At 41.4% G+C, this 12,587-nt stretch overlaps 1 protein-coding gene across 4 annotated transcripts in view; it reads right to left on the reverse strand.

Annotated features, from left to right (window-relative positions):
* LOC143525556 (NACHT, LRR and PYD domains-containing protein 3-like) overlaps window positions 1-12,587 on the reverse strand; it is a 106,216-nt gene that overhangs the window by 72,919 nt on the left and 20,710 nt on the right. For 3 of the 4 annotated variants that reach the window (XM_077019646.1, XM_077019677.1, XM_077019637.1), the window contains exons 6-7: window positions 3,027-4,815; window positions 1,060-1,230 (exon numbers count right to left, since the gene is read on the reverse strand). In XM_077019646.1, the coding sequence (XP_076875761.1) occupies window positions 1,060-1,230; window positions 3,027-4,815 (1,960 nt within the window). Of the gene's footprint in view, window positions 1-1,059; window positions 1,231-3,026; window positions 4,816-11,957; window positions 12,142-12,587 lie in introns of those variants that run through there. The other variant, XM_077019686.1, reaches the window with a different exon arrangement.

Raw genomic sequence — 12,587 nt, forward strand, 5'->3', positions numbered from 1 at the left:
GAACGTTCCGTCCGGACATGTGGGTTCTCCCGCACCATGACTTCTCGTGGAAAAAATAGTGTCAATTGCGTTGAGAGACCACCTGATTAAATCCATTTTCTTAAATTTCGAAGAGCAGCGTCAGGTTACTAAGACAAGACAGAGAATCTAAGCTGAGCAGGGCAGAAGGGAGGGAGTGCAGGAGCAGAGATAAAGTGCGACCGCCTCTCTTGAAAGCCGGAAGAAGAAGCTGTTTTACAGGCTGTGTGTTTGTCACTTCTATGCAGGTGTGTGTGTGTGTGTGTGTGTGTGTTCAGCTCTGTGTAGGAGTATGAACATTTCCATAAATACCCACATATATTTGAATAAGGGCTCATCTGAGTCTCTTTAGAGTGTTACATTTCTCTTCTATGAGATTCTGGAAATCTACTTATGCATCACACATTTTTCTTTCTCTCCACAATGTGGTCAGTCAATGAAATGTAGTTCATGTAGTAAATTTTAACAGAAAATATTTGGAATTAACAAAGAAAGAACACCTCATAAAATAATAAAGAATGAAATTGTCTTGCATTGCATTGTGGTAGATTTTTTTATACTGTACTCAAAGGAGGTTTATTATTTTAAAAAAGGAAATTTACTTTTAAAAGTGTTACGGTGACAGCTCCGGACCCTTCCCTGTGGGCGTGCCGCTACGTTGTCTGCGTGTTGTTATGTCCATGTATGTACTTCCGTGGGTGTGGGTTGTCAGTGAGAGTGTTCGTAGTCTCACCTGTGCCTTGTCTCGAGATCACGAGGGTATGTGTTGAGCACCTATTTATTCACGCAGTGTCTTGTGCTCGTCTTTGTCTAAAGTTCCGTGCCTGTGTAAGTGTGTGGATGTGCTTGCATTCCGCACTGAGCTTCACCGTGTGTGTGTCTGTAATAAACGTTCTGTGTTGCACCTTCTACGCTCGTCGTGCCTCCTTCCGTCGGGCGTTACAAAAAGTACAAAAAAATTTATCTTAATATTTATTAAAACTCTGTAATGACACCACACTTATCTGTTTCCATTCCAGATTAAATTGACAGAAAACTCACCTGAGAATCTCCAGTTTACAGTTTGAACTCTTCAGTCCAGCACAGAGCTGCTCCACTCCTGAATCTTTTAGGTCATTATTATTAATCTCCAGCTCTTTCAGTGAGTTTTCTGTTTGTAGAACTGATGTGAGAGATTTGCAAGACACCTCAGTGAGACCACAGCCAGACAGTCTGTAAAGGAGTAAATACAGTACAAAATGCAGATCAATCAGATGATGCTGGATTACAGAATCTGAACTGCTGATTAAATTATCCTCTGTATCTGTCATGCAGCTCAACCCTGGAGACTGCAACTCCCAGAATGCCCCATGTCGTCTGACCCGTTCCTCCTCCCCTTAGTACTAGTTCACACCTGTTCCTCATCATGGGCTATTATATATATAAGGACACTCACTGAAGTCTTTGTGAAGTATTGCCGACATTTTGAAAGCATACCAAGCGGTTTTTCCTGCATTCTATTCTCTTCGTGGATAGACCCAGTTTGTCTAGTTCACTGCTCTCCTGGATTCTCCCTTTTTGTACCTCTGTCTGTATTTTTACATTTTCTCTCGTCTAGCTAGCGTTTGCTGCAGTGTTGGTTGATGCCATGTTGTTAGCAGTGAACTCCTCGTGCTGAGGATCAATAACAATGATAACTAAAATAATTTATTATAAATAAATATAATATATAAATATAAATATTATTTATTATAAATAATATGTATTTTTGTTTGTTCCTAATTATTAGGTCTGTGTAATATGTGTTCCACAAAGGCACTAACTGAGGAGATTTTCAGCCAATATGTGTAGCTACAACTTGACGCCAACTGAATCAATTTGTAGCAAACTTTGGTTAAACTTAATCATATATTGCTAGTGTGTACACTCACAGAGTTTGAACTGGTTTTTAGTATTGCACTGTGTTACATTTAATAATTACTAGGGTGACCATATTTTCATTTGGGAAAACCAGGACACCTTGGAGCGAGTGGAGAGTGTAGGGGGTGTTGCATGTTGCGTACTGACAGTCACGCTGTCTACATTTTGAGGTGCACGACTTTGTGAAGCGACAGTGCGCGGGACCCTCGCGCAGGAGCTGAGCCACTGCGATTACATCATTTTTGGTGCGCGGACCCTTGCGCCGGTCGCGACGCGTCAAACCTAGCTCAGGGATTACATAACACACAGCGCCGTACGCAGTGCCATAGTGCCTGTACATTTAAATTTTAATGGTCCAATGAAGGTAATTTAAAAACCAGGACATTTCCTCACTTAAAAAAACCCGTGACAGGACGTGAAATACGGACAAGTTGAGTTGTCTGCTCATTAGCATAATGTGGTTTATGTCCACTGGAAACAAGGTATCGGATGTTGGTATCGGAGCCTCGTTTGTGATTACGAGTACAGGTAAATGGACATGGTATCGGGTATCGGTATTCATGCATCTCTAATTCTGGTATTCGTCATATGTTTATATGAAATCAAAAGATATTACCACAAGAAAACTGTCCTGATAAATAACCTTATCAAGTGGTGTCAGTATCTTGTGAAATTGTTCTTTATGTAGGGTCTCTCTTCTTTTCTCTCTCTCAAATGTTCAAATCTTTTAAAGCAGGTTCTCTTCTCTTCTCTCTCGAATCTTCTTTCTCTTTTTATTATTTTATTGACCGGTCGATTGCGAAGGAATGTGGGTAGATCGCATGACATTAAAAAGTAGTGGATTAGTAGTGGTTGATTGACATCCATGGTAGACAAATCTGACGTCTAGGATTTAGCCCCCCGCTAAATAAATTTTATTCATCACCCCCCAGCTCAACAAATTTCGTTCGGCAAGTCACAACCCCCCACTCCCCGGTAGATCTTTCTGATTTGGTCATCTTATAAGTAGCTCGCAAGCTGAAAACTTGTGGACACCCCTGTCATAGACCTTCTGATTCAGGAGCATCCAGTGCTATGTCCAATGTGAATCTCTGAATGAAAATACTCACATGACTTTTCTGGATGCTTTGACCACTGGCAGCAGTCTCACTAGACATTCCTCTGATGGGTCATATTTCCTTAGGTCAAATTCATCCAGCTCCTCTTCTGAGTTCAGCAACACAAACACCAGAGCTGACCACTGAGCAGGAGAGAGCCTGGCTCCACGGAGACGAGTGTCACCTCCTCTGCTCAGGTATGTTTGGACTTCCTGTACTAGAGAATGATCACTCAGTTCATTCAGACAGTGGAACAGATTGATGGATTTCTCTAGAGAGGGATTCTCCTTGATCTTCTCCTTGATGTACTTGACTGTTTTCTCTTTGCTGTGAGAGCTGCTTCCTGTCTGTGTCAATAGTCCTCGTAAGAGAGTCTGATTGGACTCCAGTGAGAGACCCAGAAGGAAGCGGAGGAAAAGGTCCAGATGTCCATTCTGACTCTGTAAGGCCTTGTCCACTGCACTGCTGAGGAGAGAAGATAATGATTTTTTTAAGATACTGAAAAATCCAGGGCGTTGCTGTTCCAGCACATTTGTGTTGGTGGAGATGAAGGTAATGAACACATATAAAGCAGCCAGAAACTCCTGAACACTCAGATGTACAAAGCTGAACACCTTCCCCAGCTGTAGACCAAACTCCTCCCTGAAGATCTGAGTGCACATTCCTGAATACACCGACATTTCTCTGACATCAATGTCACTGTTTCTCAGGTCGTGCTCATAGAAGATCAGGTTGCCTTTATCCAGCTGTTGGAAAGCCAGTTTTCCCAGTGCCAAAACATGTTTTCTAGATTGTTGAGTGTCAGTGTCACTTTTCTGATCATACTTTTGGTCCTTGTGTTTGATGTGAAATATCAGGAAGTGTGTGAACATCTGAGTCAGAGTCTTGGGGATCTCTCCACTCTCTGCTTCACCCAACATCCTCTCTAGAACAGTGGCTGCAATCCAACAGAAGACTGGAATGTGGCACATGATGTCGAGGCTTCTTGATGACTTCATGTGTGAGATGATTCTGTTAGCCAGACTCTGGTCTCTGATTCTCTTCCTGAAGTACTCCTCTTTCTGAGGGCCACTGAACCCTCGTACTTCTGTTACCTGGTCAACACACTCAGGAGGGATCTGATTGGCTGCTGCTGGTCGAGAGGTTATCCAGAGGAGAGCAGAGGGAAGCAGATTTCCCTTGATGAGATTTGTCAGCAGCACATCCACTGAGGTTGACTCTGTTACATCCCACACGCTGTCGTTGTTCTGGAAATCTAGAGGAAGACGACACTCATCCAGACCATCAAAGATTAACAGAATTTTGTAGTATGTATAGTGAGTTGGTTTTAATTCACGTGTTTCTGGAAAAAAGCAATGAAGAAGCTGCACCAGACTGAGCTTTTTCTCCTTCATCAAATTCAGCTCCCTAAAAGGAAGTGGAAATATGAAGAGAACATCCTGATTTACATTTCCTTCAGACCAGTTCAGTATGAATTTCTGCACTGAGACTGTTTTACCAATTCCAGCCACTCCTTTAGTCAGCACAGTTCTGATGGCTTTGTCTTGTCCTGGTAAGGGTCTAAAGATGTCACTGCATTTGATGGGTGTCTCCTGTGTTGCTGGTCTCCTGGATGCTGTCTCAATCTGTCTCACCTCATGTTCATTATTGACCTCTCCACTCCCTCCCTCTGTGATGTAGAGCTCTGTGTAGATCTCATTCAGAAGTGTTGTGGTTCCATGCTGTGAGATTCCTTCATTAATGTTCTGACATTTTTCCCTCAGTTTGGATTTGAATTTTCTGTAGCAAGCAGGGGCCAGTTCTGATAAAGAGGAAGACAACAGCACACATGTTAATGTCTTTAGGATCAATCATAACAGACTCATCACAGGAAATCCAAGAAAAGACATTATTAATACAGTCCCCCAGGGGGCTGTGGATTCCTGTGGAGAGTACACTTCTCAATGGTGTGTGATTGGTTGTGTAAGACTTGTATTAAAATTGTAAAGCGACCTTGAGTATATATAAATTGAACATTAATTCATCACTATGAATTAGGGATGCAAATGATTATTCGACTTTCGATTAATTGTCGATCAAGAGGTTACTCGATCAAAATGTATTAATCACGATTAATCGTTAGGGAGCGCTCCTGTAGTAACTTGAACAGAGCGTAAGAACGAGAGGTGAACACGTGTCGCGAAAGACCAGAGTGGAATACAAAATGAAGCGGGCGAAAAGACGTGCGGTGTGGGACCATTTCAACATTGTTAATTTAGGCAAAGAAGTCAGATGTTCTCTGTGTAATGCCGTATTGAAGTACAACAGTTCCACTAGCTCACTCAATTATCATTTGAACACCGTGCATGCAGCTGTCCTGCATATCACCAGTGCACCTGGTCAACCTAAAATCACAGCTACACTGGGAAGGCGAGCGTTTTCGAAACTCGCTACGAAAAAAGCTAGCTACTGCTACTGCTGTAGCCCTTACAACAGATTGTTGGACGGCTCTAACAACAGAAAGTTACATTACCGTGACGTGCCACTACAGTGACGAGAACTGGCAGCTAAAATCTGCAGTGCTGATTACGACGAACATGTCGGATAGACACTCCGCTGACAATTTAACTGACAAGCTCAATGATGTTGTGGAGACTTGGGCACTCTCCGGTCGCGTTACAGCGTGTGTTCACTACAACGCTAGAAACATTGTCCAAGCATAGGCTCAATAATATTCTGTTTGGTTCCTTATTTAATTTCTTCTTAAAAAAATTAATTTAATGTCTAATGTTTCAAATGAAGCCAGTCCTTAATTTATTCCTTTTTTTAAATGAAAGAATGTATTTTGTTATTGTCATGGTGAGGCGGCCCCCTACCGGTCGCCTCCGTCCACAGTGGCTGTTGTTGTTGTTGTTTTGTGACGTCGTGTGCGCCCCTCAGGTGGACGGAGCCCGTGATCCGTTTCACCTGAGGGTCGTTAGTTTGCATATTTATGTCTTGTCTGTGTACCAGTTGACCGCTGGTCATTATATCCTTAATTTGGAGCTATTGCACGGGTTTTGGTTTGCACCCTTTTTATTAAACCATCCTTTTTCCCTGAGACTTGGCGTGATTGCTTCCTTTTCAGTTGCTCACCCCGCCCATCACAGTTATACCATAAAAATTTCCTAATGCATAATTACTTGAGCAATATATCATATAATATATATAATATAATATAATTATCATAATATAATATAATATATACTTTTTGAACAAAGTGTTTTAACTATTTAGCTGATATTTTTAAAGGCCCTATTGAAACACTGAAATTCAGGTGGAAAATGCCACTTATCGATTAATCGAAAGTCGATCGACTGACTGAGGAGACCTACAACTAGCAGACTGGACATCTGAGAGACAATGGAGGGAAATAGAAAACACACCTGTGTATGACATCATGAGACAGAGACCTGTGATCAAATCTGATTGGTCAAATCTCAGTTCTAAAGAATAACAATGTATCCTCAAAGCATCAACATTCTACAGTCACATTACAACAGTGATAAATGTAGGAGAGTCTTGAGTCTGCACCAGAGACTGTATATACAGTGGGGAAAATAAGTATTTAGTCAGTCACCAATTGTGCAAGTTCTCCCACTTAAAAAGATGAGAGAGGCCTGTAATTGACATCATAGGTAGACCTCAACTATGAGAGATAAAGTGTGAAAAAAAATTGAGAAAATCATTTTGTCTGACTTTTAAAGAATTTATTTGCAAATAATGGTGGAAAATAAGTATTTGGTCACCTACAAACAAGCAAGATTTCTGGCTGTCGCAGACCTGTAACTTCTTTTTTAAGAGGCTCCTCTTTCCCCCACTCATTACCTGTATTAATGGCACCTGTTTGAAGTCGTTAACAGTATAAAAGACACCTGCCCACAACCTCAAACAGTCACACTCCAAACTCCACTATGGTGAAGACGAAAGAACTGTCAGAGGACACCAGAAACCGAATTGTAGACCTGCACCAGGCTGGGAAGACTGAATCTGCAATAGGCAAGCAGCTTGGTGTGAAGAAATCTACTGTGGGAGCAATAATCAGAAAATGGAAGACCTACAAGACCACTACTAATCTCCCTCGATCTGGGGCTCCACGCAAAATCTCAGCCCGTGGGGTCAAAATGATCACAAGAACGGTGAGGAAAAATCCCAGAACCACAAGGGGGGATCTAGTGAATGACCTGCAGAAAGCTGGGACCAACGTTACAAAGGCTACCATCAGCAACACACTACGACGCCAGGGACTCAGATCTTGCAGTGCCAGACGTGTCCCCCTGCTTAAGCCAGTCCATATCCAGGCACGTCTGAAGTTTGCTATAGAGCATTTGGATGTTCCAGAAGAGTATTGGGAGAATGTCATATGGTCAGATGAAACCAAAGTAGAACTATTTGGTAAAAACACAACTCGTCGTGTTTGGAGGACAGTGAATGCTGAGTTGCATCCAAAGAACACCATACCAATTGTCAAGCATGGGGGTGGCAACATCATGCTTTGGGGCTGTTTCTCTGCAAAGGGACCAGGACGACTGGTCCGTGTACATAAAAGAATGAATGGGGCCATGTATTGTGAGATTTTGGGTGCAAACCTCCTTCCATCAGCAAGGGCAATGTAGATGAAATGTGGCTGGATCTTTCAGCAGGACAATGATCTCAAGCACACTGCCAGGGCAACAAAGGAGTGGCTTCGTAAGAAACATTTCAAAGTCCTGGAGTGGCCTAGCCAGTCTCCTGATCTCAACCCCATCGAAAACCTTTGGAGGGAGTTAAAAGTCCGTGTTGCCCGCCGACAGCCCTAAAACATCACTGCTCTATAGGAGATCTGCATGGAGGAATAGGCAGAGGTGGGACCAAGTCAGTGTTTTGCAAGTCTCAAGTAAGTCCAAGTCTTTATCCTCAAGTCCCGAGTCAAGTCTCAAGCAAAGACAGTCAAGTCAAGTCAAGTCTCGAGTCAAGACAGGCAACAGTCAAGTCAAGTCCCAAGTCTGAAACTTGGAATTTCAAGTCCTTTCGAGTCTTTTTTTTTTTACCAATGTTGCAGGTATATTTTAAATGTAAATAATAGACATGTGTTCTTTATAAAATCTGTATTCTCCTCAAATCTTGATAAAACATGTGCAACTGAAAACACGAAGTATAAAAAAAATTTAAATGACACCTCTTTATTGCACAGTTCAATTTGTTAAAATTAGCTGCAAAAATATTCATACTTTAAACTACAATTTTCCAGAAATAAATATTCTGTGAAGAGTCGGTCAGTAGAACTCCATGTTCAAATAAAAAGTGCTGATATTTTCACAGTACAATACAAAGAACCATAACAGCATTTTTCCCTCTCTTCTCTTATCTGGTTTCTTGGAGAACATGTGTGTCCATGTGTGAGTGACACAAGACAAACAAATATAAGAACTGAACAATTAACAGGAATCAGGAATGCAACTTTAGACATTTCAGTAAACTATTCTGCATTGCATTTGCAAAAGACCAAACTGGCCAAAAGTCTGTATGTCATTTGTGCACGATGAGGCCGTAGAATGATGTCCCCATAGCTGAAAACTCGCTCCACTTTTGTCAATATATTTTTTTCTCGACGTAGATGTCTTCAAATACACAATCCATGCTGAGATAGAACTGGATATGATGGTGACAGAGAGAGGCTCTCTTCCCTGAGTTCAGATACAGAACCCAGGGTTGCCAACTCTCACGCATTGAGCGTGAGACACACGCATTTGACCGTCTTCACACGCTCTCACGCCACACATCTGATTTCTCACGCCGAAAAAAGTAAATATAGTTTATTTACCTCTGATCCTTATCTATGATTCAATGAGTTACTAGTTCGCTCTGGCACCAACCACTGGCGATCGATCGATCGCGATATAATACTTAATTTGTGTCCATTTTACACCCCGCCCGGTAACAACTTACGTTCGCTGCCCCCCCCCCCCCCATTTGATTGGTTGTGCTGCAGCTCATGCACACACGTACAGAGTGTGGAAAAGCAGAGGACCGGTCTGCGTCAGAAGGACGGAAATTAAATTAATGGGGCGCACTTTATAAATATTAATATGCGTTTTAAAATTTAGATTTGGGGTAAAAAAAATCAAGTCTTTGCAAGTAAACAAGTTCAAGTCCAATTCAAGTCCCAAGTTATTGGTGTAAAAGTCCAAGTCAAGTCTAAGTCTCCGAATATTTTTTCAAGTCAAGTCAAAAGTCTTAATATTAATGACTCGAGTCTGACTCGAGTCCAAGTCATGTGACTCGAGTCCCCACCTCTGGGAATGGGCCAACATACCAGCAACAGTGTGTGCCAACCTTGAGAAGACTTACAGAAAACGTTTGACCTCTGTCATTGCCAACAGAGGATAAACAACAAAGTATTGAGATGAACTTTTGTTTTTGACCAAATACTTATTTTCCACCATTATTTGCAAATAAATTCTTTAAAAGTCAGACAAAATGATTTTCTCAATTTTTTTTTCACATTTTGTCTCTCATAGTTGAGGTCTACCTATGATGTCAATTACCGGCCTCTCTCATCTTTTTAAGTGGGAGAACTTGCACAATTGGTGACTGAATAAATACTTATTTTCCCCACTGTATAATGGGTATATATATATATATATATATATATATATATATATATATATATATATATATAATTTTGGATGCGCTTGCACAGTAGATGAAAATTGGAGCCAGAGCATGCACATTAGAACCGGTAGGCAGGACAGCATCTCCACCCCAACTCTGATCACATTCGTTAGGATACGCCCACCAGTATAGAAGGGGTCGCGCCTACGGACTGTGCCACCTAGCTAGCTACTACTGAACAAAGATATTGTTTCACTTAACACTAGGACTGCAAACACCATGAAAATTTTCGCAAGGAAAATCAGCCACCAAGTAGCCCATTTCCCCGCTGTGAAGTGATTAGTGCCCTTTGTGTTGCTAATGACATGGTACGAGTTTGAAGCGTCGACCCCCGCTCTCCTTTCCAAGGAAAACTAGCTTGGCCAGCTCATCTGTATAGCATGTAGTGGATACATATGTTAGTTTATGGATTATGAACGGGGCACCATCCTGATTGCTCACAAACCAGTATTGTGATAACGGAGATAGGTGGAATATGGTTTAATCAGTCTCAATACTAAAGGGTTAAGTTCTGGTTCAGCGCAGTGACCTAATACCATCGACCGTGACCAGATTAATGAATAAATGTCCAAATTTATTATGGTTAATATTAGGGGTGGGAATCGTTTACTATCTCAAGATTCGATTCGATTCCGATTTTGGGGGCCACGATTCAATTCAAAATCCATTTTCGATTCAAAACGATTTTAGATTAAAAAAATGATTTGATTTATAAAAATGTCTGCTTCAGTCTATAAAATCTGCATGATCTACTACAGTCTGCTTTGCAAGACAGAATGACAAATACAGAAAATAAAGTGTATAATAATAAATTGTAGAGCGTGCCCGCTTTGGGCATGTGTGATCCACAGCCCCCTAGTAATCACTAGTGTGTGTGTGTTCTAATTGCACAGATGGGTTAAAAGCGGAGTACAAATTTTGATTGCGGTGTAAAGAAATCACAATTGACAAAATATGGCACATTTACATTTACATTTTAATTAACAAAAATAATGTGCTTTGGTAAAATAAAATGCTATTTGTTGTTACCAAAATTCTTTCGCTTCATTTTGCAAGCTCTCAGGGCTGGCTCGGATGCAGTTCCCCCAGTCGTTGCTAGGGGCACCAGAGTCAGTCCCAGACTAAACCGGCGTAACCATACACAGCCAGGTCCCTGCTTTCTCTGTGGTTGCTTCTCGTTTAATGGTGTCTCGCCACCTCTCTCTGTTATGCTTTCTCTTTACTTATTTGAGTATCTATCTCCTGCCTCGCTTCCTGACTCATCTCAAGTTTTCCCAATCCTGTATTTCTTCCTATCCGTTTTGCCTTTATTTTTGGGAAGGGTTTTATTTTGCTGCGGCGTTTTTTGCCAGTTACTTCTGCTGGTGTCCTTGGTTTCGTTTTCGCGATGCATTTATCCGCGCTGTTTTACTGCTTTTAATTACTGTTGTTATTTTGCTTCTTTCTCCCATCTCTCTGCGGTTGAGTGTTATTTTCCACGTATTGTATTTGACAAGTATCAAACGTCTTGCTCTTGCGAGCCGACACTTGGGTCCACCCTTCTCTATATTATTTCACGTGGTGTGTACGTTCCCATGCTCACCACGCTACACAAGCTATGCACACGAGCTACATTGCGTCAAGTTCGGTCTTCCCTGGCATTCGATAAAAAACTAAAATGAACCCATATTTTTGCCTTAAATGAAGATGGGACAGGTTAAATATCTCTTTCCTCCATTTGTTTTGAAACTTTTCCACACTTGTGTGTCCCAGAATCTGCTGCGTAAAGTCTTGCGTAATTTTGTAATTACGTAACACGGGACTTCACCACGACTTAGAATCGATTTTGGGACATTTAAAATCGATTCTGAATTGTAGTAAATGAGAATCAATTTTTGATATATGAATTGATTTTTTGGCACACTTCTAGTTAATATTACAATTGATATAAAGAATAGCATATGGAATGATTTGGCTCAAAATGAAACTAAACCTATATGTGAATCTATTAATCTAAACCAGGGATATAATAGTGAACAACAAAGAATATAAGGTTAAACAACATCAGCGAATGATAAACAACTGTCGGTGATCATTAGATTTAAATGGATTATATGACTACCCAAGGGTTTTCGTAGGACCCATGGACGAACACGAGGTTTTTAGAGAGAGAATAGAAAAGGGAGAAAGAGAAAGTTTGGGCAGGTTAATGGTAACAGTATTTATTATTTCGGACTCCGGGAGAGATAGAAGCTGGCAACCCCAAAACAACATATGAACTGAGCGTCTTACTGTGACGTAGCCCGGCACGTCCGTTCGTGATTCCGGGGGGAGGAAGGCGTGTCGACTGATGCGCATTCACGATTTGTTTCCTGAGGTGGCTAAAGTCCAACGGAGCGCGTCTCGGCTCAAATCGCATACTTAGCGGTGACATCACAGTTGCAGCTGGAGGTCGCAGACAAACTTGTGCAGGTAACTTGATTGAGAAAGAAAGTTGAGCTTCACTTGAAAAACTAGTAGAAATAAAAGTACGTTTGATGACGACACGTGTAATAAAGAAAATAAAATAAAGATGAATTTTATGTTGGACTCGGTGAGAGCGTTAGTTGCGGTCTATTGGCATCGCTTTAATGGACACTGCGGTGTTCTGCGTAAGTCCAGCAAACTGTTGGTCGCGATGGTTTGGCATGTTTCCAACGAGTTCGAGTCTCTGAGTCTCGGCGAGTCTGGCAAAATTCTCCAAGTCCTTCTCAAATCTACCAGGCTGCCAAGCTCTTTGTTTCCTTGGAGCAAGGGCTTTTAAACAAGTTTTAGGGGCGTAATCGGAAGGCACTCCCTAGGTCTTTCCAGGTCTAGTTAATGACTTAACCAAAGGAGACAGATTAACACAATTTGAAGACAAAAGGAATTCCCTATTCCTAA

Source organism: Brachyhypopomus gauderio, chromosome 1, assembly GCF_052324685.1.
Source record: "Brachyhypopomus gauderio isolate BG-103 chromosome 1, BGAUD_0.2, whole genome shotgun sequence".
NCBI classification, from domain to species: Eukaryota; Metazoa; Chordata; class Actinopteri; order Gymnotiformes; family Hypopomidae; genus Brachyhypopomus; species Brachyhypopomus gauderio.